This window comes from Elgaria multicarinata, chromosome 10 (genome assembly GCF_023053635.1).
Source record: "Elgaria multicarinata webbii isolate HBS135686 ecotype San Diego chromosome 10, rElgMul1.1.pri, whole genome shotgun sequence".
NCBI lineage: Eukaryota > Metazoa > Chordata > Lepidosauria > Squamata > Anguidae > Elgaria > Elgaria multicarinata.
Genome location: NC_086180.1, coordinates 7,028,527 through 7,049,376, shown reverse-complemented (window position 1 = coordinate 7,049,376; position 20,850 = coordinate 7,028,527). Strand labels below are relative to the sequence as shown.

At 46.2% G+C, this 20,850-nt stretch overlaps 1 protein-coding gene across 2 annotated transcripts in view; it reads left to right on the top strand.

Moving 5' to 3' along the window:
* The window catches only part of PTPRA (protein tyrosine phosphatase receptor type A), a 156,616-nt gene extending 136,178 nt beyond the window's left edge, over positions 1-20,438 (top strand). For both annotated transcript variants that reach the window (XM_063135389.1, XM_063135388.1), the window contains 9 exons: positions 1,036-1,171; positions 2,762-2,911; positions 5,513-5,606; positions 6,058-6,134; positions 8,719-8,853; positions 12,126-12,251; positions 12,805-12,956; positions 13,839-13,974; positions 15,599-20,438. In XM_063135389.1, the coding sequence (XP_062991459.1) occupies positions 1,036-1,171; positions 2,762-2,911; positions 5,513-5,606; positions 6,058-6,134; positions 8,719-8,853; positions 12,126-12,251; positions 12,805-12,956; positions 13,839-13,974; positions 15,599-15,673 (1,081 nt within the window). In that variant the 3' untranslated portion in view covers positions 15,674-20,438. The remainder of the gene's footprint in view (positions 1-1,035; positions 1,172-2,761; positions 2,912-5,512; positions 5,607-6,057; positions 6,135-8,718; positions 8,854-12,125; positions 12,252-12,804; positions 12,957-13,838; positions 13,975-15,598) is intronic.
* Positions 20,439-20,850: the final 412 nt, after the last annotated feature.

Below are 20,850 nucleotides of genomic sequence, written 5' to 3'. Positions count from 1 at the left end.
AAACATCCCCCAAGGCAAAGCTATGCAAACTAAGCAAAACAATTGTCCGCTCAAGAAGAATAGGAAGCCAGTTCCCAAACGCCTGTAACTTCAGAGCGCCTGGTGCGGAGGCAGGTTCTGGCGTAATCGAACCGACTTTCTCACACCTTCCTTCCACCCTGTGCGTTTGAGCTTCCGGCGGACCCTAGCATCAGCTAGCTTGTCGGGACACTCACCTCTGGAAGAAAGCTCACTTCCCACTGAGTGTGTAGGATTTGGCCTTGAGGAGATAAGCTCTGGAGAGGGCTGACTCCCAGATGAGGAATCGCCCTTGAGAACTTCCTCCCCCACTGGTACAGGCTGGCTGGTACCAGTCTGGCGCTGCGTCTTCTAGTTCTGAATCTGATTCTGATTGATTACCTGAAACATCTTCTCCCAAAACAGAGGCAGTAGGGTTAGACATGATACCCACGTTTTCCCACGGCTGCTTCTGTCTTCTACCCATTAAGGATAGAAGACAGAATAGCTGCCCAAGGCCGCTGGGTTGACAGGCCTAGTCGCCCCCTGTCTGTAAGCCCCCCCCCCCCCCCCCAGCCAGGCAAAGAAGTGGCTGTCCGGACTGTGCTAAGCAGTACATGCAAAAGAGCCGTGGAACCTGCTACGAGCTAGGAGTCCACAGTTTGAAATTTCCAGAATGGAAGGGTCACATTCACCTCCATGGAAGAATATCCTTCTTCCTGGCCCAAACACAGGGGAACCGAGCCGCCAGGCTAGGCAGCAAAATGCCAGCAGGCACAGTTAACCCTTTCCAAGCCCTCCCAGGTGGGAATTTCCTGCATGTGCGTGGGTTCCTTGACAAAGATGAGCATGCAGACAGATACTGGCCCCTGAACTTCCGGGTTTTTAAATTAAGCATTCTCTTGATCGCATTCTCTCTCTCTCTCTCTCTCTCTCTCTCTCTCTGCATTTGCATGCTGTGATCCAGGATGGGTGGGTGGCTGCCAAGTCTGAATGTCTTGGCACCCATTTTCTTCTCTTTTTCCCCCCCTCTCCCAGTGCTGGTGTGGGGCGAACGGGAACTTTCATTGTTATCGATGCCATGCTGGACATGATGCACGCGGAGAGGAAGGTGGATGTTTATGGGTTTGTGAGCCGTATCCGAGCACAGCGCTGCCAGATGGTACAGACTGATGTAAGTCTTTTCTCCTGGAGGACAAACTTCACCCATTTTCATCACCACGTTACTACTAGTAGTAATATTCCAGGATGCCGTACGCGTGCAGGATTAATGATGTGATCTTGAGCTTTTTATTATTATTATTATTATTATTATTATTATTTATTTATATAGCACCATCAGTGTACATGGTGCTGTTTTCTGAGACATTTCAACAGAATTTGACTAGGACGTGTTCCATGGGATGATGTCTCTCAAAGATAACAACGCCTTTTTATCAAAGCCTTATCCCAGCCTGTTTTCTGTATATTTATTTATTTTATTTAAAACATTTCTTGGCTGCCATTCAGGGCATTGGCCCTCACAAGACAGCTTACAACAATAAAATGCATAAAATATTAAAAATATTAGAATATTAAAAGCAATAAAAAACATGTTCACAATAAAATAGCAATTAAAACAGTAAAACCATCAGGATAATAATACTTGTCGCCTTCAGCATAAGCAGGGCGGCTTTGGCAGGCCTCCAAGACCATGGCTTGCCTTGAAGGGGGGAGTCTTCCCACACACACATGCACAATCTGTCCCTGCAGAGGAACTTGGTTTCTGCTCTCCTAGGCACACTCACTTCTTCATCCATCTATCCCAGCCCGCCATCCCCTTGCTATAGGTTGCAGAACGGCCCGGATTCCCACACAGAGCAAGACAGCGAAAGTGACAGAAACCTGAAACCAGGATAAAAATGCCAGCTCTGGTTTGACAATAAGGACATGTCCTAAAAAGTGGTGTGGCATTACGCCCCACAAGTCAGTTCCCTAATGTATGTCTATTGTGTTTAGAATGTTGATCTGAGCGGGTGGGGATTGAATATCTTAGGCGGTGGGGGGGGGGAGAGGATATATAAGGGAATGACTGAGGTGATAAGAGAGGTATTTTTGGAGTACTTTGATTCGAGGGAGAATTAAAGGATCAGGGTAGAGAGGTTTGTCTTTAGAGTGTAGTGTGCAGATAGTCAGTTGGTGTATATTAAACAATCCTGATTATAAAGAAAGTTCAAGAGTGAAGGTGTGAGAGAAAGGAAAGTGTGTATGAAAAGAGAGAAAGGATTGGATGAGAGGTTTTAACAACGGTCTAAAAAGTTTTGTTATGAAACAAAGTTTGTTGAACATTGAAATAATTTTTTATTCAGTTTGTTTTACTACCACAAAAATCCCACGTGTCGTCTCCTTGGCATTTGTCATCTGCAGTTATATACATATAACACTAGTTTTGACATTAATTCACCATCCACACATATAATTCACAGCGCATTATTTTATTCCTGAAATTACTCTTGTTTAACCCCTTTCTCCACATAGTTTGTAGAAAGGTGATGTTTGTCCCTCACCTCAGGCTCATAAAGTGGTGGCGCTTAGCTTGAGCAGGGAGTGTCCACGGACAGGCCTGTTGTAAAGAGCCTGTGTCGTGGCAGGTGGCCTATAATTTTTGGTATAGCTTAAACACACGCACGCGCACAGAGATGTGTTATAAATATGTTGAAGCTCTAAAGGGAGGGCCTTAGCTGAATGTGGAGTGAGACTCATAATAGCTTTCTCTCTTCTTCAGATGCAGTACGTATTCATCTACCAAGCTCTTCTGGAGCATTATTTGTATGGAGACACAGAGCTGGAGGTGACCTCACTGGAGATCCACCTCCAGAAGATTTACAACAAAATCCCAGGGACCAGCAGCAATGGATTGGAGGAAGAGTTTAAGGTGGGTGGCAGCTGTGGTAGCTTGGTGTTACATTCCTTGGGAAGAGTGTGGCTAGGAAGCATCCAGACCCATCCTGAGAATTTGGCTGATCGTGGGAAGTGGACAATTGATTTATAATCATAGAATAGTAGAACTGGAAGGGTCCTCTAAGGCCATCGAGTCCAACCCCTGCTCAATGCAGGAATCCACCCTAAAGCATCCCTGACAGATGGTTGTCCAGCTGCCTCTTGAAGGCCTCTAGTGTGGGAGAGCCCACCACCTCCCTAGGTAACTGGTTCCATTGTCGTACTGCTCTAGCAGTCAGGAAGTTTTTCCTGATGTCCAGCTAGAATCTGGCTGGACATCCTTTCCCCTGGGATTGTAGCATAGTTACAGTATAGATTCTGCATCTGCCTTCTCATTAACTCAGAATCGTAGTTCAGTGGACAATATTGTGTGCACATTGCTCATAGCAACTATAGTTTTGAATTCCTTGGAGAAACTCTTTGGACAACTAGGGACAGAGGTGATTAGGAGGCTGCAATACTGGGATTTGCTATCATTAGAGGTATAAGCTGGTTGTAATGATCTTTCTCTTGGGAGCAGCCAAGTATTTCAGGCAGAACAGGCTAAGTTCTGGGCTCTCATTTCCAGCCATCTGCAGTGCAAGTCAGACCCCACAAATCAGCCATCTGGAGCTACTTTTTTTTTTTAGTAGGCACTTTTCTGCAGCACAGTGGCAGCTCTCTTTGGCTGCGTTCAGATGTCACTTTAAGCCGTGATGGGTTAATAAGGTACTCACAGTAGCTTCTTTTGAAAATAAGCTACTGTTATTCTCCATACCCTACTATCAGTGTAGCTTATTAAACTACTGTGTATAATTTGACTCTCACACACCTTGCCTCTTGTCCTGCTGCAGTCCAAGAGCAAAAATCCCAAATGCCCCCCAAAGGGTGAAGTGTCTCGAAACCCTTGGCGGTTTTCAGGATCAGGACCAAACTTTACACACAGCCTCTCCTAGTCGGGAGGTAGCTGATCCAGAGGAGCAAAAATCCCAAGTGCCCCCAAAAGGAGGAAATGATGAAACCTCATAGCCAGCCTCCTCTCCTAAGGAGGCACTTGATGCACTGTGAAAACCCAGCACCCTAACTCTGAAAGCCGCAAAAATCCGAGGAGCACCAAAATGCTGGAGATACCTATAACACGGTATCATGAATCACCAGTGTCACACTCAATCAGCAGGGGGGAAAAGTCAACAAACAGTCCGTGGTCGAAAGCCGAAGTATCTATCCAAAGCCAGGTCAACAATGCAGGAATTAAGAAGGCATCAAAATGTAGTCAGGGTCCGGTCCAAGGGCAGGATAAGTCCAGGCAAGGTCAAGAGCTGGTATGCAAGCGATGAAGACAAGGCACCAAAACAATAGTTGCTTCCAGCGTCACTTCTGAATTCAGGGAAGTCTTTTATGGGGAGTGTGGTGATTGGGGATTGTTATCAGCTGCAGGGGCCTTCAGCTAGCTTCTGCGTGTTCCTGTGAAGGGCTACGCCCCAAACACTCCCAAACTTAGCGGCTCCTTTCCATGTAATCCCTCAAACTGAAGCACCACCATTGGAGAATCAGCACCAAACCTCATAGCCTACTTCATCTGCACTGCCGGCTTAGTCCCTTCACTGACAACAAAGGTCCACATAGTTAAAGCAATGGTATTCCCCGTAGTAACCTATGGCTGCGAGAGCTGGACCATAAGGAAAGCTGAGCGAAGGAAGACAGATGCTTTTAAACTGTGGTGTTGGAGGAAAATTCTGAGAGTGCCGTGGACTGCAAGAAGATCAAACCAGTCCATACTCCAGGAAATAAAGCCAGACTGCTCACTTGAGGGTAGGGTATTAAAGGCAAAACTGAAGTACTTTGACCACATAATGAGAAGATAGGACACCCTGGAGAAGAGGCTGATGCTAGGGAAAGTGGAAGGCAAAAGGAAGAGGGGCCGACCAAGGGCAAGATGGATGGATGATATTCTGGAGGTGATGGACTCGACCTTGGGGGAGCTAGGAGTGGCAACGGCCGACAGAAAGCTCTGGCATGGGCTGGTCCATGAAGTCACGAAGAGTCGGAAGCGGCTAAACGAATAAACAACAACAAAATCAGTAAGCCAGTGAACACAGCCGCAGCTGTTTTGACAGCTCTCGCTGCATAGCTCTGTAGCCAGCCAAAATAACCCACTGTGACTACACATGACGCAGTAATCCATGATGGATTAAATAACCCACTCTGAAAACCCTAGGTTATCAGAGTGGGTTTCTTTGGCCAAATCAGCCATCGTAGGTTAAAAAAAAATGCCCACCAGGCAACACGATAACCCATCATGGCTTATCACGTCATCCAATTTTTTGTGACAAACTGTGATGTAGTGTGCGGAGTTCAGGAGTGAAGTTGCCCCTGCCTTGTGGCAAGGAGTAGGACTGGATTGCTCTTGGTTGTCCCAATTTTTTGATCCCAGAAAGAAATGGAAGCAGGCAGGGGAGAGTGGAAAACAGGGAGAGGATGTATTTGGGCACGTCTGTTCATCCATGATCCCCCCATCCCTTTTTGGAAGATGAATTCTGCCCGTCTCTTTCTGCAGAAACTAACCTCAATCAAAATTCAAAACGACAAGATGAGAACGGGCAACTTGCCGCCCAACATGAAGAAAAACCGGGTGCTGCAAATAATTCCATGTAAGTTCTCCTGCGCAGCTGAGAGAAGCCGGGCAGTGAAAGGGTTTCCATTGGGGTGGCGGCAGCAGAGGAAGTGGCTTCTGCATTGGGAGAGGGTTGCAGAAAGGGGAGAATTGTTCTGCTGTAGTAGAGGAAAAACAAGGATTTAGTGATGGCAATTGAATTAGAGGGGAGGAGGGCATGTCGCATAAGTGAATCATGACCTGCAATTACATAGAAGTGAGTTGCTTGCTTGCATCCTTTCAGCATTCGCTTATAAAATACGTATGCATTCTGACACTGGATTGTGATATAGAGTCTTTGTCATTCTGTATATGCTTCTGCTTGGATGAGTGTTGAAACTATACACTTTCCCTTTTGAAACTTAAGTTTTTTGAGCCCCAACCTGTCAGAGCCAGCTTAAGCGCGTACTGCCAGATATTTCTAAAATTGTCACCTTGTTTGTCTGTAGATGAGTTCAACCGAGTGATCATTCCAGTGAAGAGGGGTGAAGAAAACACTGATTACGTGAATGCTTCATTTATTGATGTGAGTGGCTCTTTCCCCTTCTGTGACCTTCTTTCCTTCTACCTATGTTTCCCGAATAACTCATTTCAGACTTGATCCTAGAGTGAAAGGCTGTGACTTGAATCCTTTTTGGGATGGGGTGGGGGAACTTTTCTCCTGTTACGTGTTGGTGAAACTGTTGCCACCCAAGGTTGTTTCTCTCATTGCTCTCCCTCTACTCATGTGATGACTTTAAGAAACGTAGAGGGAAGCCGGGAGAAAATGGCCAAGAACACAGACCCATTTAAGATTGGATTGGTCTGATCAATGCAAGCAGCTAAGGTCCTCCAATCTTGTCCATCTGTTCTGTGTGTCAGAAGAAGTTTACACATTCAGTACAATTGAGTAATAAAATTCTCCCTGGACTGTGTCACTAAAGGTGGTAGGTGGGAGCTCCAAGTCTGACTGTTTCTCCACAATGTGGAAACCTCACTGCATGTTTAAAGCTAGTATATCCAGCAGGAGGGTTCTGCTTAGTGTTTTCCCTGACATGCTATCTTTCTATGAGCAGAGAAGATTTGTGTGTGTGTAATCGCATTCCATTTCAACAGCAAATCACAACAGTGGCCTTAAAAGGCAAAGGAAAGGAAAGGAAAGGGACCTCTCGTGCAAGCACTGAGTCATTACTGACTCTTGGAGGGACGCCAGCTTTCGCTGACGTTTTCTTGGCAGGCCTTATAGCGGGGTGGTTTGCCGTTGCCTTCCCTGGTCGTTATTACCTTTCCCCCAGCTAACTGGGTACTCATTTTACCGACCTCAGGAGGATGGAAGGCTGAGTCGACCCGAGCCGGCTGCCTGAAACCAGCTTCCGCTGGGATCGAACTCAGGCCGTGGGGAGAGTTTCAGCTGCAGAAACTGCTGCTTTACCGCTCTGCGCCACACGAGGCTCTTTAAAAGGCCAAACTGAGCTTTAAAACAAGGAACAGACTTTGTTTTAAAGCTGAATTTGGGCTTTTCAGGCCACTGTTCCAGTTCGATGTCAAAATTTGGCATCAAGCCACTAATAGCAAATTTTTGGGTGGCAGGGACTGCACTTAAGGCCAGAGGGGTCACATGTTGCCCACCCCTGGTATAAACCAATATTGTAAAGATTTACCTTTTATCCACTTTCTAGCATTTCCCCTAAACACAGATTGATGTGGACAAGTATTTATTCTTAGTAAAAACCTTGCAGACATTTTCCGTGGGTGACGTAACAGTACAATCCATCCATGCTTTTGCTTGTTCTCATTCACTTCAGTGGCTTTGTGCGGACAGTGTGCCCAGTGCCAGTGATGTGGAAGGAGATGCTGCTGGTGGGTGCCTGGCACTCCAATGGATGTTCAAGGGAATGAGGTTTCTTAGCTCTGTTAAAGGTCTTGAAAATGTAGTCAGCTTTATTAGCCCCACCTCATGCCTCATACAATCATAGAATAGTAGAATTGGAAGGGACCCATTAGGCCATTGAGTCTGACCCCCTGCTCAATGCAGGAATCCACCTTAAAGCATCCCAGACAGATGGTTGTCCAGCTGCCTCTTGAATGCCTCTAGCATGGGAGAGCCCGCCACCTCCCTAGGTCATGTGTTCCATTGTTGTACTGCTCTAAGAGTCTGGAAGTTTTTCCTGATGTCCAGCCAGAATCTGGCTTCCTGCAACTTGAGTATTTGAAGAGTGCTATCATGCCTCTAAATGAGTTTCTCTGCTGGAATGTTTAAACTGCTATTTAGCAGTAAGTTGTAAATTCTCTGTAATCTGAGACTCCTTCTTGTCACCAGGTCCCCTGATCCCTACATCTTTAAGAACTAAGCACCCTGACAGACAATGCCTGCTAAGCGTAGTTAAAGCCCAAATTGTCCTTATACCACTTCTTTACAGTTGTTTCCTTGTCTGGTTAACCCCATTTCAGTCAGACTCACAGCTCACTCCAATACGCTAAATCCCTTAATGCTGACTACCGACCCTTTAATATATCTCACTTTCTTGCAAATGGATATTTGGATGGAGAAAGCAAACTGGTATCCTTCAGATGTTTTGGACTACAGTTCCAGTAATCCCTGACCTTTGGCATGCTGGCTGGGGCTTATGGGAGTTATACTCCAACACATCTGGAGAGCACTAGGTTGCCAGCTCCTGCTCTAATCCATGTTTGTGACTATATGAAAACAATGGTTCTGATTATTCTAGGTGGATTTAAACCAGGGTACGTAGGTGATCTCCTGTCTGTGGTGTCAGACTGTGTTAGTGTTGTTGGGTGCAGCATCAGCTTTCACCCCGTTTGGCTTCCTTCCCTCTGAAATTTGCTTGTCAAATATCTAGGTCAAAAAGCCATTTGGCTGGTAGGCATTTCACCAAAGAGTTCAATTTCCTCTCTGCTGAGTACATTCCAAATGACTGAACTCCTTTTTCTCTGCGTCCTCTTTTTACATGGAGGAAGGAAGAAAGGATCTTCTATTCTCAAAACTGAAATCTCTCCTTGGTAGCAGAATAGCTGCTGGATGTTACTTAAGTCAAGCAACTGATGCTCTGGCTGTTTGGTACTTTTGCTGCTATGTCCCACGTCCAAGTAATCATGTCTTGAAATTCCAGGGCTATCGCCAGAAAGATTCCTACATAGCCAGCCAAGGTCCTCTCCAGCACACGATAGAGGACTTTTGGCGGATGATCTGGGAGTGGAAGTCCTGCTCCATTGTTATGTTGACAGAGCTGGAAGAGAGAGGTCAGGTGAGCAACTGGGGAGCAGGGAAGAACGGTCAGCCCCACAAATGGCCTTGAAGGCACATGGTGCAATGCTGAGGCTGAAGCTCGGTGGGGCTGGCCCCCTAAAGCCATTTGTAAGTCAGAGGAAGGGTAAGGCCTACGTGTAATAACTGGCTACGTTACAAAGTATTAAGCAGTTCACATGGGCTTGAGTGTGATTTCTGAGCCTGAACTCTGAAAACGGCATCATTGCTCAGTGCTGAAGCTGCTGCATCCGTCTAATGGGTAGGAGACTCACCTGGTGTTGAAATACTGTGAGAACGTGGAGTGCTGTACCCACCTTGAAGGGCCAAAAGCTCAGTGACAGAGCACATAAGAACGTAAGTGTCAGACCGAAGGTCCATCTAGTCCAGCACTCTGTTCACACAGTGGCCAACCTGCTGTCGACCAGGGACCAACAAAGCAGGACATGTGCAACAACATCCGCCCACCCATGTTCCCCAGCAACTGGTGCACACAGGCTTACTGGCTCAAATACTGCTGGAGATAGCACACAGCCATCAGGACTAGTAGCCACTGATAGCCTTCTCCTCCAGGAATTTATTCAACCCCCTTTTAAAGCCATCCCTATTGATGGCCATCACTACAGCTTGTGGTAGTGAGATCCATAATTTAACTATGCGCTGTGTGAAGAAGGACTTCCTTTTATTTGTCCTGAATCTCCCACTGATCAGCTTCATGAGATGACCCCAGGTTCTAGTCTTTTCAGAGAGGGAGAAAAATGTCTCCCTTTTAGCTTTTGAGTTCAGTCTTTTTGTTTAAAAAGATCCGAGGCAGAAGATCTGGGAAAGGTCCTCTGATTGAGACCTTGAAGAGCTGCTACAATAGTAGAAAACGTAGGGATAGATGGACCAGGGCCCCAACAAAGAGCATCAGACAGCTTCATTAGTCCATAATGTCTTTTCAGCCAGCAGGAGGATCAAGAGGTAAGCATTGCATATAGCTAGTAGACCTCTACAAGCCCAGTTTCTGCTCCCAAGTCTTTTCCAAATTCTCAGCCTTGGTTATATGTTCCGCCTTCTCACAATATAAAGAGCTGTTCACGTTCTCAGAACAGTCACATGCAGCAATAAGAGAAAAGTAGAATCTTCTGCCTCAATTGTCAAATTCTGGGCCTGGTTGACTTAGCCTACTAATAGGATCATAGAATAGCAGAGTTGGAAGGGGCCTACAAGGCCATCGAGTCCAACCCCCTGCTCAATGCAGGAACCCACCCTAAAGCATCCCTGACAGATGGTTGTCCAGCTGCCTCTTGAAGGCCTCTAGTATGGGAGAGCCCACAACCTCCCTAGGTAATTGATTCCATTGTTGTACTGCTCTAACAGTCAGGAAGCTTTTCCCGATGTCCAGCTGGAATCTGGCTTCCTTTAAATTGAGCCCGTTATTCCGTGTCCTGCACTTTGGGAGGATCGAGAAGAGATCCTGGCCCTCCTCTGTGTGACAACCTTTTAAATATTTGAAGAGTGCTATCATGTCTCCCCTCAATTTTCTCTTCTCCAGGCTAAATTTATTTATTTATTTATTTATTTATTTATTACATTTTTATACCACCCAATAGCCGAAGCTCTCTGGGCGGTTCACAATGTCCAGTTCTTTCAGTCTCTCTTCATAGGGCTTTGTTTCCAGACCCCTGATCCTCCTGGTTGCCCTCCTCTGAACCCGCTCCAGCTTGTCTGCGTCCTTCTTGAATTGTGGAGCCCAGAACTGGACACAATACTCTAGATGAGGCCTAACCAGGGTCGAATAGAGAGGAACCAGTACCTCATATTATCATAATCATATTAACAGCAAGCCCCATCTATTTACTATGAGCCAAACACTAGACAAATGGCTTCCCAAGGGTTTCACAATGATAGCAACCAGGAATCTTGCCCACAAATGTGGTCATCACGAAAAGAATGTCCCGTCCCCACAGTTCTGTATGCATTGCAGATAAAATGAAGAAGAGGACTCAGGAAAAGTAAAGTGTCAAGGGCAGCCATAAATAACAGTTGGCTACCAAGGCTACCTGGAATTTATAGATCCCCCAAATGTCAAAGAATAGCCAAGTAAACCTAAATTCTGGCTTCAGAATAAAGGATCAGAAAGTTGCTATCTTTAACAAATTGCATAAGTTATTCTGCTCAGTTATTCTGCATATTTAGGCAAGGAATTTGTGCAAGATTTAAACTGGTCTGTGTTGGTCTCCCATTCACGTTTTGGGCTAGTAATATTTCCCCTCCGGAAAGAATTGGGGCCCACAAGAAGAGGTCAGGAAGATCTCATACTTTGGCTCAGTTCAGACAACATGTTTCTCAACAGTGGTTTTAGAACTCCGCGGTGGAGTTTTTACACCACCGTTGAGAAATGTGTTGTCTGGTGAGAAAATTCCACAGAATGGTGGAGGCTTTTTTTGGAAGGGGTGGGGGGAACACTCCATGCAGAATATCAACTCTGTGTAAAGGAGAGTTCCTGCACGACGGTTGTGTTGTGTGTTTGGCTCCATGGAGTTTCCTGATGCGTTGAGTTGACTTTTCCCACTGGCTACAGAGTTCTCTGGCAAGAGTGGAGAAAGGAGCGAGTGCCACTCTAGGATAGCCGCTGGGATTGTTGTTTGTTTTTGCAGCAGTGGCTGTTGGGATACCATTGGGAGGACCGGGGGAGGAGAGAAGGCGGAGGAACTGTCAATCAAACATCATGATGGATTTTACTCAACTCCACGGTAGCCCGCAGTCACACAACGGTGGAGTTAGAACATGTGTGGAGAGTGACACCTAAAACCTCAACCGTTGAGTTGAATTTTCACACTGCGTTGACTAACGTGTTGTCTGAACTGAGCCTTTGTCTTATAGAGTATAGATGGGCAACCCATGGCCCTTGCAATCAAACTCACCCCACTGATGCTGCTATTGTGCTGGAGGAGACACTTCCCCAGCGCAAGCACTCTGCTATTTGGGCCGTTGGATGCGTGGAGTCATCCCTACGTACAATCCTCATTTAAATTGCTTGGCCCCCACCTAGCTGATTGGTGTAGGGGGAGGGAACATGACGTGATACCAGCATTCAGGAAGGGGAGATTTCAACCTCCTCACCTCTGTGCTCTGAGATGGGGGAGAGAGAGCGTGTGCCTGCCTCCAACCCACCGCCCATCACTGCATGTGACTCTCAGGAGCAAAACGGTGGCCCACACCTGTTCTAGAGGAGCTTTATGTTGTCCTTCTCACCCTTACTGTCACACCTGTTTTCTGACTCCTCAGGAGAAATGTGCCCAGTATTGGCCTTCCGATGGCTCTGCGTCCTATGGCGATATCACTGTGGAGCTGAAGAAAGAGGAGGAGTGTGAGAGCTACACCGTGCGAGACTTGCTGGTGACGAATACCAGGGTAGGTGTCAGGAGACCCACCAAGTCAGGATGGTTGTGGCCTGCGGCCCTCGCTCTCCAGGATGTCTGGTTTCTGTTCTTTCCAGAGTCAGGCTCCTCTGCTGCCACCGCCACCACCACCGCCATTTGGTTCCTTGTTCCCAGATGCCCCAAATTGCACGAGTTCTGTCCTTCCGGGTCCCAGTTAGAATGTTCCATTCGCCACACACAGGGCAATTCCCCTGTGTGATTTCTGTATCAAAACACACCTGCCAAGTTATGTTGTCAGCGATACAATCCACTTGCTTTCCAGATTTCAAGGGGGAAATGCAATCCCTTGTGATACAATCCCTTGTGTCATTCTCCATCTAACGCCTTCCATAATGCACCTCTATATGTTAGCAGCCTCCCCCACCCCCACCCCAACAGTATTCTTTACCAGGAGACAAAATCTGTGCAGGATATGCTTAAGAAAGGCAATGGTCAGGAAACTGATATCCTACTGGCCTTACTTGTCCATTTTCTTGGATTCAGATTTAGGCTTTTCTGAACACTTCTCAATTTTGCCTGACCAGGAAAACAAAAGCCGGCAGATACGGCAGTTCCACTTCCATGGCTGGCCGGAGGTCGGCATCCCCACCGACGGGAAAGGAATGATCAACATCATCGCAGCTGTACAGAAGCAGCAGCAGCAGTCCGGAAACCACCCCATCACTGTACACTGCAGGTAATCAAACAGGCTAGGCATACAACCCAGCCTGAATTATTGGCTTGTACAGTCTATAACAGTGGTTCCCAAAGTGGGCGGTACCGCCCCCTTAGGGGCAGTGGGATTGCATAGAGGGGCGTTAAGAGGCAAGGGGGCGGTAGGGGGCGCTAAGAGGCAAAGGGGCGGCAGGGGGGCACTCAAAGTGGTCTTTTCCGAGAAGCGCCTCTCCAGAAGGTCTTAAAACCCAGGGACATTTTTATGGGAGAAGGTAGTTTGGTCCCAAGCCATATAGGGGAAGAATCCACACATGTATTACTACCGTTTAAGAAGAGTCCTTTTAACGGTGAATTATTGAAATGTTTCAAAAGCACCCAAACACTAATGAAGAGATATACCCTGCTTGGTGTGCCCCGCCATGCCGGCTGCAAAACAGAGGTGTTCGCTCTCTTTTCCCTCCCTCCCTTGGCAAGCCTGCAGCGGGTGCTTCCCATTTAAAGGGGTCACGCGCAGGGGGCACTGGGCATGAGTTTGTGGAACCAAGAGGGCGGTTACCTGAAAAAGTTTAGGAACCACTGGTCTAGAGTTGCATTTATATCCCACCTTTTTTCCTCCAAGGAACCCAAGGCGGGTTTCTTCCCCTCCATGTTATCCTCCCAACAACTATCCTGTGAGGTAGGTTGGGCTGAGAGTCTGTGACTGGCCCAAAGTCACCCAGTAGGTTTCCATGGCTGAGTGGGGACTAGAACCCGGATCTCCTGACCCCCAGTCCAACACCTTAGCCGCTACACCACACTGGCTCTCTATATGGGACGACTTGACTCTTCCGTCTCTCGGTGGGATCACTTGGGCAGCAAGAAGACCTTTGCTGGCCACTCACTTTCTTTGTCTGCTTTCCCCCAGTGCTGGAGCTGGACGAACAGGGACCTTTTGTGCCTTGGGCACGGTCTTAGAAAGGGTCAAGGCTGAAGGGATACTGGATGTCTTTCAGACGGTGAAGAGCTTGAGGTTACAGAGGCCGCACATGGTCCAAACACTGGTAGGTGTTACTGCTACATGGGGAAGTGAGCGGGTGGAGCTTTACAGTGCTGCCTCCACCTGCAGGCGCCAACAGATCCTCAACCCCCTCCTGCAGAGGCTTGGGAATTTATTTATGTACTTTAAAAATGCCTTCAACTGATGGTGAAATGATCATGAAGAACATGTCAGGTGAACCTCTCTGGGTAAGGTGTGCCTCAACCTGAGTGCCACTACCAAGAAGGCATTAGAACAGAAGAGCCCAGCTGAATGGGTCATCCCATGAAACTGATTGGTGGGAGATCCAGGACAAATAAAAGGGGGTCGTTCTTCACACAGCGCATAGTTAAATTCTGGAACTCACTACCACAAGATGTAGTGATGGCTACCAATCAGGATGGCTTCAAAAGGGGGTTGGATAAATTCCTGGAGGCAAAGGCTATCCATGGCTACTAGCCCTGGTGGTTGTGTGCTATCTCCAGTTTTCGAGGCAATAAGCCTGTGTGCACCAGTTGCTGGGGAACATGGGCAGGACGGTGCTGTTGCACCATATCCTGCTGGTTCATCCCTGGCCGATGGCTGGTTGGCCACTGTGTGAACAGAGTGCTGGACTAGATGGACCCTTGGCCTGATCCAGCATCAGGGCACTTCTTACGTTCTTATGTTCTTGCGAATCAAGGCCAGCGGCCCATCTGGTCCAACAATTCTGTTCACATGCTGGCCCACCCCATTGCCCATGAGACACCTAGAAGCAGAACATGAACGTAATAGCAGCCTCCTCCTCGTGGTGTCTTCCTGGTAGCCACCCGATTTTAACTTCACTCCCACATATCTCTGCTGGAGTCTTGAGATCCTCTAATGATTATTTATTTATTTATTTATTTATTTATTTATTTATTTATATAGCACCATCAATGTACATGGTGCTGTACAGAGTAAAACAATAAATAGCAAGACCCTGCCGCATAGGCTTACATTCTAATAAAATCATAATAAAACAATAAGGAGGGGAAGAGAATGCACCAAACAGGCAGTATAAAAGTCAGAGCAAAATCAAGTTTTAAAAGCTTTAGGAAAAAGGAAAGGAGGCCCTCTCTTTAGAGAATATCAAGATAGGAGCAGGTATATAGGGGAGAAAGCGACTTTTCAGGGATCCTGGTTCCAAGCTGTTATGGTCATTCATTCATTCATTCATTCATTTATTACATTTTTATACCGCCCAATAGCCGAAGCTCTCTGGGCGGTTCACAAAAATCAAAACCATAATAAGACAACCAACAGGTTATAAAAGCACAAATACAAAATACAATATTAAAAGTTTTGGCAGCGCGTGTTGAACTCCGACTGGGAGCCATTGCAGTTGTTAAACCAGTGGCATGATATGGTCAAATCACCCAATTCCAGTTAGCGAGATTGCAGTAACCTAAAAGGTGGCAGGTTCACTCCCTGGCATCTCCCGGTAGGAGAGCCTTTTGTCTGAATTCCCTGAGAGTCGCTGCTGATCTGTGGCGTGTAGACAATACTGAGCTATATGGACCGGTGGTCTGACCCTATATAAATCAGCGTCCTGGGTTGGGGCAGGTGGCTGCATTGCGGCTGTTCATTCTATCACTAATTCTATACTTTCTCTTCTGCCTCATCCCTAGGAACAGTACGAGTTCTGCTACAAGGTGGTTCAGGAATATATTGACGCCTTTTCAGACTACGCCAACTTCAAGTGAAAATGAAAATCACACAACAGAAGAGTTGCCTTCTTTAATACTTTGTAATATTCTGTTTGTTAATATCCCCTGCCCCCACAAATGTGTATATATCTTAACTGTTCTAGAGGGTTGGTACCATAAGATTCCTATTAGCTGGAGATTTTATATGTAGCAAAAAGTGTTAGAAAGAGATTGTAGGCACTTTTTTTCCCAATGTTTTCTTGGGGAATTAAATAGCGTGATATTTGGATTAATATTGTCAAATCTCTCTCCTGGAGAGTTGATGCAGGCTGTTTTTTTGTTTTGTAAATCTATTTTTTTTTCCTTGAGAGGGAGTAAAGCCTTTTTAAAAACCAAATGAGATTCTTCATATCAGCTGTTTCTTTTAAAAGAAAAATTGTGGCTCAAAAATACCATTTTTAGCAGACTTTTTTTTTTTAAAAAAAAACACCTTGGAAAGTGGTTTCATATTTTTCAGGTTTTTTTTTTTAAAAAAAGTATTTATCAGAGGTTTTATATAAGAGGTGCATCTTGCTTGCACCTCTTTGAAGAGTTCTGTGCACAGGGTGTTCTTCCTCATTTGAAAACAATGGGACCCCCTCCCCGCTCCACATTGTAGCCCCCTGAATGTCGGGGGTGGTGTTTAATCCTCCTTTCGACGGAGGATCCCAGTGTTTGGAATTTCAGTTGGGGAGAAGACGTCGCTCAGTTTTTGTTAAGCCACAAAGGCTGTTTTGAGTGTGTTGTGGATGGCAAAGCCAGACGCCCCATTGATGCTTCATTTGCTCTCACTTTTGACCAGCAACTTTTCTAACTGCACCATCAGATGCCTGAACAAGTCCAGCTAAATTGCTTCCTTCTTTACTGTTCCGCTTTGCGCATTTGCCTCTGCGTATAACTGAGTTGTGTATGTTTCAGCTTCCACTTGCTTTGCCTGCCTCTGCTTCTTTGGGCTTGAAAGGTCACATAGAGTAGAACTACTGGTGATGCTCAAGGCAGAGCTACCATAGAGGACAGCAGCACATCCTTCTCCAAGCTTCTTGTAATTCTTAGGCAGATGTATTCCTGCTTCGCAGTGTCATCCCATTGCACACTCCCTGCCTGCTCTACATCCCTGGCTGGTAGGGCGTAGAAATGCCACAAGTGAGGATGCCTAAACATGGTGGAGAGAACTTGACTGGGCTGCCATCATTCCGTTGCACATCTACTCCTCTTTATACAAAGGGCCAGATTCCCAGAGATCTAGCAGGACTGCCTGGCAAGAATACATCTTAGAATCATAGAATCATAGAATAGCAGAGTTGGAAGGGGCCTACAAGGCCATCGAGTCCAACCCCCTGCTCAATGCAAGAATCCACCCTAAAGCATCCCCGACAGATGCTTGTCCAGCTGCCTCTTGAAGGCCTCTAGTGTGGGAGAGCCCACCACCTCCCTAGGTAACTGATTCCATTGTCGCACTGCTCTAACAGTCAGGAAGTTTTTCCTGATGTTCAGCCGGAATCTGACTTCCTGTAACTTGAGCCCATGATTCTGTGTCCTGCACTCTGGGAGGATCGAGAAGAGATCCTGGCCCTCCTCTGTGTGACAACCTTTTAAGTCTTTGAAGAGTGCTTGTCATTTTATTCTTAAACTCTGCACAGCTTGGCAGACCTCATGTCTTTCTTTTCCACCGTTCCCTGTCTAACGGCTTTAATCAACAGCCTGCCCTTCCTCTCACCCATGACCATGGAAATCACGCCTTAAATCCCCCGTTTTCCTTCTGTGGGTGTGGAAGAGAGACCCAGTCTACCAGGAGCCTCCTGCACAAACGCCATTAACACGAAATGGAAATTGTATGGGATCCTACGATTCATTTCACTGGGACTCGCACAGCAGACAGTCCTATCGGACTGAGCCCAGATTTCTTCATCTTTGAAGAAATGGGGGCGAGGGAACACAGGAGACACGTTGAAAATTAATCTGTTTTATTTCAAACTGATATCATTTCCACGTCCCTCTTCGTTTTGATTCTCATCTTCTCTACCAGCCACCCTTATTTTTGCAAGAGCACCTTTCTATCTTTATAGGGGCATGTTTGGTTTTGCCTCATCTCCTTTTTCAATTGGTTTGCCAGGAACATACCGCAGGGAAGAGCAAGGGCCTCCCATTTTCAAGGGGATGGAGAAATGATAGGTAACATCCTTGAATGAGAGCTGGGTGGTAGAAATGGAGCTGAAGAGAATCCCGTTCAATCCTCATGGGCCTGGATGCTCATTTATTACTTTAGGAGTCTTTTCCCAACTCACAGTCGCATATGGAGTGCTTAGCTGCCATATATTTGGGTTTGTGTGTGTATGTGTGTGTGTGTGTGTTGTTTTTGTGTAGAAAGGCAGGAAATAAGTCTTGACGATAAATAGTAATGACCTCGCTAGAATCCAAACGGCCTGGTTACAGGAATTTGGATCCAGGATCATATTCGGTGTTTCACATTTTCCCTGCCAACCTGGGCCAACATAAATAACTGTATATGTTCTGTGTGTCAGCAAGCCAGAGAGTTTAACATGGATGGCTTGTCTCTGATCAGAGGCTGAGAGCTGTGTATGCCACAGACCTAGGCAGAAACTTCAGGAACTCCAGTGTGCAGGGAGAGCTTTAGGAAATGTGTTTGCCCACAACCCACACAGTTCTTACTCAAAGCAATATAAAGTATTAAAAAAAACCGTGTACATACAGATTCATACAAATCTCACATCTTAATACAAGATATGAAAAACTCATCTGATAAAAACCATATGAAAACGCATGTTCTTGGAATCCTCAAAGTAATACTTGTACATTGCAAAATGTAGACGCGTCTTAATGTTTTGCATTTAGACGATGTCTGTGTAAGTGCCAGGCGCTCTTGAGAACATAACATGCTTGCTGGATCAGTCCAAAAGCTAGTCTAGCATTCTGCTCCCGTAGTGGCCAACCAGATGACCACAGGAAACCCAAAACAAGTCACCAGTGTGATAGTACTCTCCTGGTAGTGTTCCCCAGTAACTGCTCTAACGCTGGAGGTGATATATAACTATCATGACTAGTAGCCATTGATGCCCCTAAAGAAGACTTCATGAATAAATTAATATATAATGGATGAGTTATCCACATCGTATAATTTGAGTTGTGAATACACCAGAGAGTAAATGTAGGTGGGGGAACACAACTGCATAACACTTGGCCTTTGTGTCTCACTCTGTGGGGCGAACGTAGGCCACCCTTGTAAAGGCACGAGATTATCCCCGCACCTCCCCTATGTTTGTGATGCAGTATTGACCCATCCCATTAAATCCATTGACTTCCTTCGATGTGACTGGGATTTGCCTACACTTTGATTTCTGCCCATTTTGAAACGTGCTTGGCTTGCAAGTCGAAACAGGTAGACCTTTCTTTTCAAAAGCAAAAATAGTGTTTGTTTTGGAACCTAATGGGAGTTCCCCATTAACTTACTCCTCCTCCAGGAAGATGCTCTCCAGCCGAGCTTTTTGATTCTTCTGCCCTTGCCAATGTATGCTGTATCTGATGTAGAGACTTGTCTCCACAAATTGTCCATAGTTGGGCAAGCTGATGGACAAATGTGTTTTGGTCCAGATGGGGTGTGACATCCTACTGGTGTTCGGTGCCATTTACCCTTTAGCTTCTCTTGGGCCCAGCACTTAGCAACTTCTATCATTAGTTGCCCAAGAGCCCTTTAGTGGGTGTGTCCCAACCTCCCCCATCACCAGTTTGAGGACCACACCTTGCCCTCCATAAAAACGATTCCTGGTTTCCCCCAGATGGCACAAGTAGTGAAGTCACCTCATCCATAAGCAGTCTTGTCACTCTTACTGTGGGATTGCGTTGGGCACACGTGGCCATATTCTTACAAGGACCCAGAGCAATTCCATCCTTAGATCCCCCATAACATGTTGCCAGACAGTGTTGCTCACCATGGTCGCTGTCCACACACAGGTTTTCTCCCACAACATGCTTACGATGCAGGTAGCCAATGCGCTTTTCAAGGGGTCAAACATCAATTGGATGCTAAGCAGGTTGATAGAGGAAACATTCTGCACATTAAGATATGGAAGACTATAGATATATACACTTAACATTCATGAGGTCCCAGGTCCAGACCCTGGTATTTCTTGCATACCAGGCCTGGGACCTTGGACTGCTGCTGCCAGTCAGTGTAAGCAATACTGGACTAGAGGTGCTATTGGTCTGACTTGGTTATGGCAGGTTGCCATATTCAACCATACAGACCCTGAGCAGTAAAGAGGGATGGCTTGAGTGTGTGCAAAAGGGGTTTTGGTATAGGGAGTCCCTCTTACACCAGATATGGTGGTGCAATTCATATTGCCTCACAGTACCCTCACACTCACTGTAACCTGGGGACAAATTCTTGCCAGATTATCTTTTCTCTAGTATAAACATCTGCCCATATGAAAACTACACAATTAAGCCGAATGCGGTGTATGTATGCTACTTAATATCGGCTATATATTTTTTTTTGCTTGAGCAATTGTGTTGCAGTTACGAGTGAGCATAATTGGTGTCTTCGTTTGAAGGCGAAGCCTCGTGTGCCAAAAAACGACTCACTCGCCCTACACCTCCCTGCAGATTTGCCACTTGACTATATTGGGACTGCCAACGTAGGCTAAAACCAAGTTGCTTCTCCCTTCTGTCTGTTTCAGTAGCTGTAACTCCATGCGGCCTCATTCCGAATGTCTTAATATCTTGTATTTATTTTTTGTTGACCAAGTAAATGCTTTTCTTTTTTTAAGTGGCCTGGTTATTTCTTGTACAACGAGATAACTTAGAACACATTAGGTGGAGGGGGGCGAGTGAGGAAGGTTTTGTAGGGTTTAACCTCTCGTTTGTCAATGAAGCCAAAGATGTATGAGATGAATCACAAGTCGACATTACACCTTCTCTGTTTGGACAAGCCAGCCTTCCTTTGGTGCTAGCAGGCCTTGCTGAAAGGCAAGATTTTATTGGGGGGTTAAGTGTCCCAAGTATCACCAGGTACCCCAAATCTTGCAAGTTCTCTCTGCTCCCCATGAATTACCCTTCCCCAAAGAGGTTGGAGTTCCGATTCCAAAGCCATCTCATAGCAGAAATAAACATCGACCCCCATATGAAACCCCGACTGGGTTCCCCAGATCCTTTGGGACTTGTCTTTTCAAGGTAAGGGG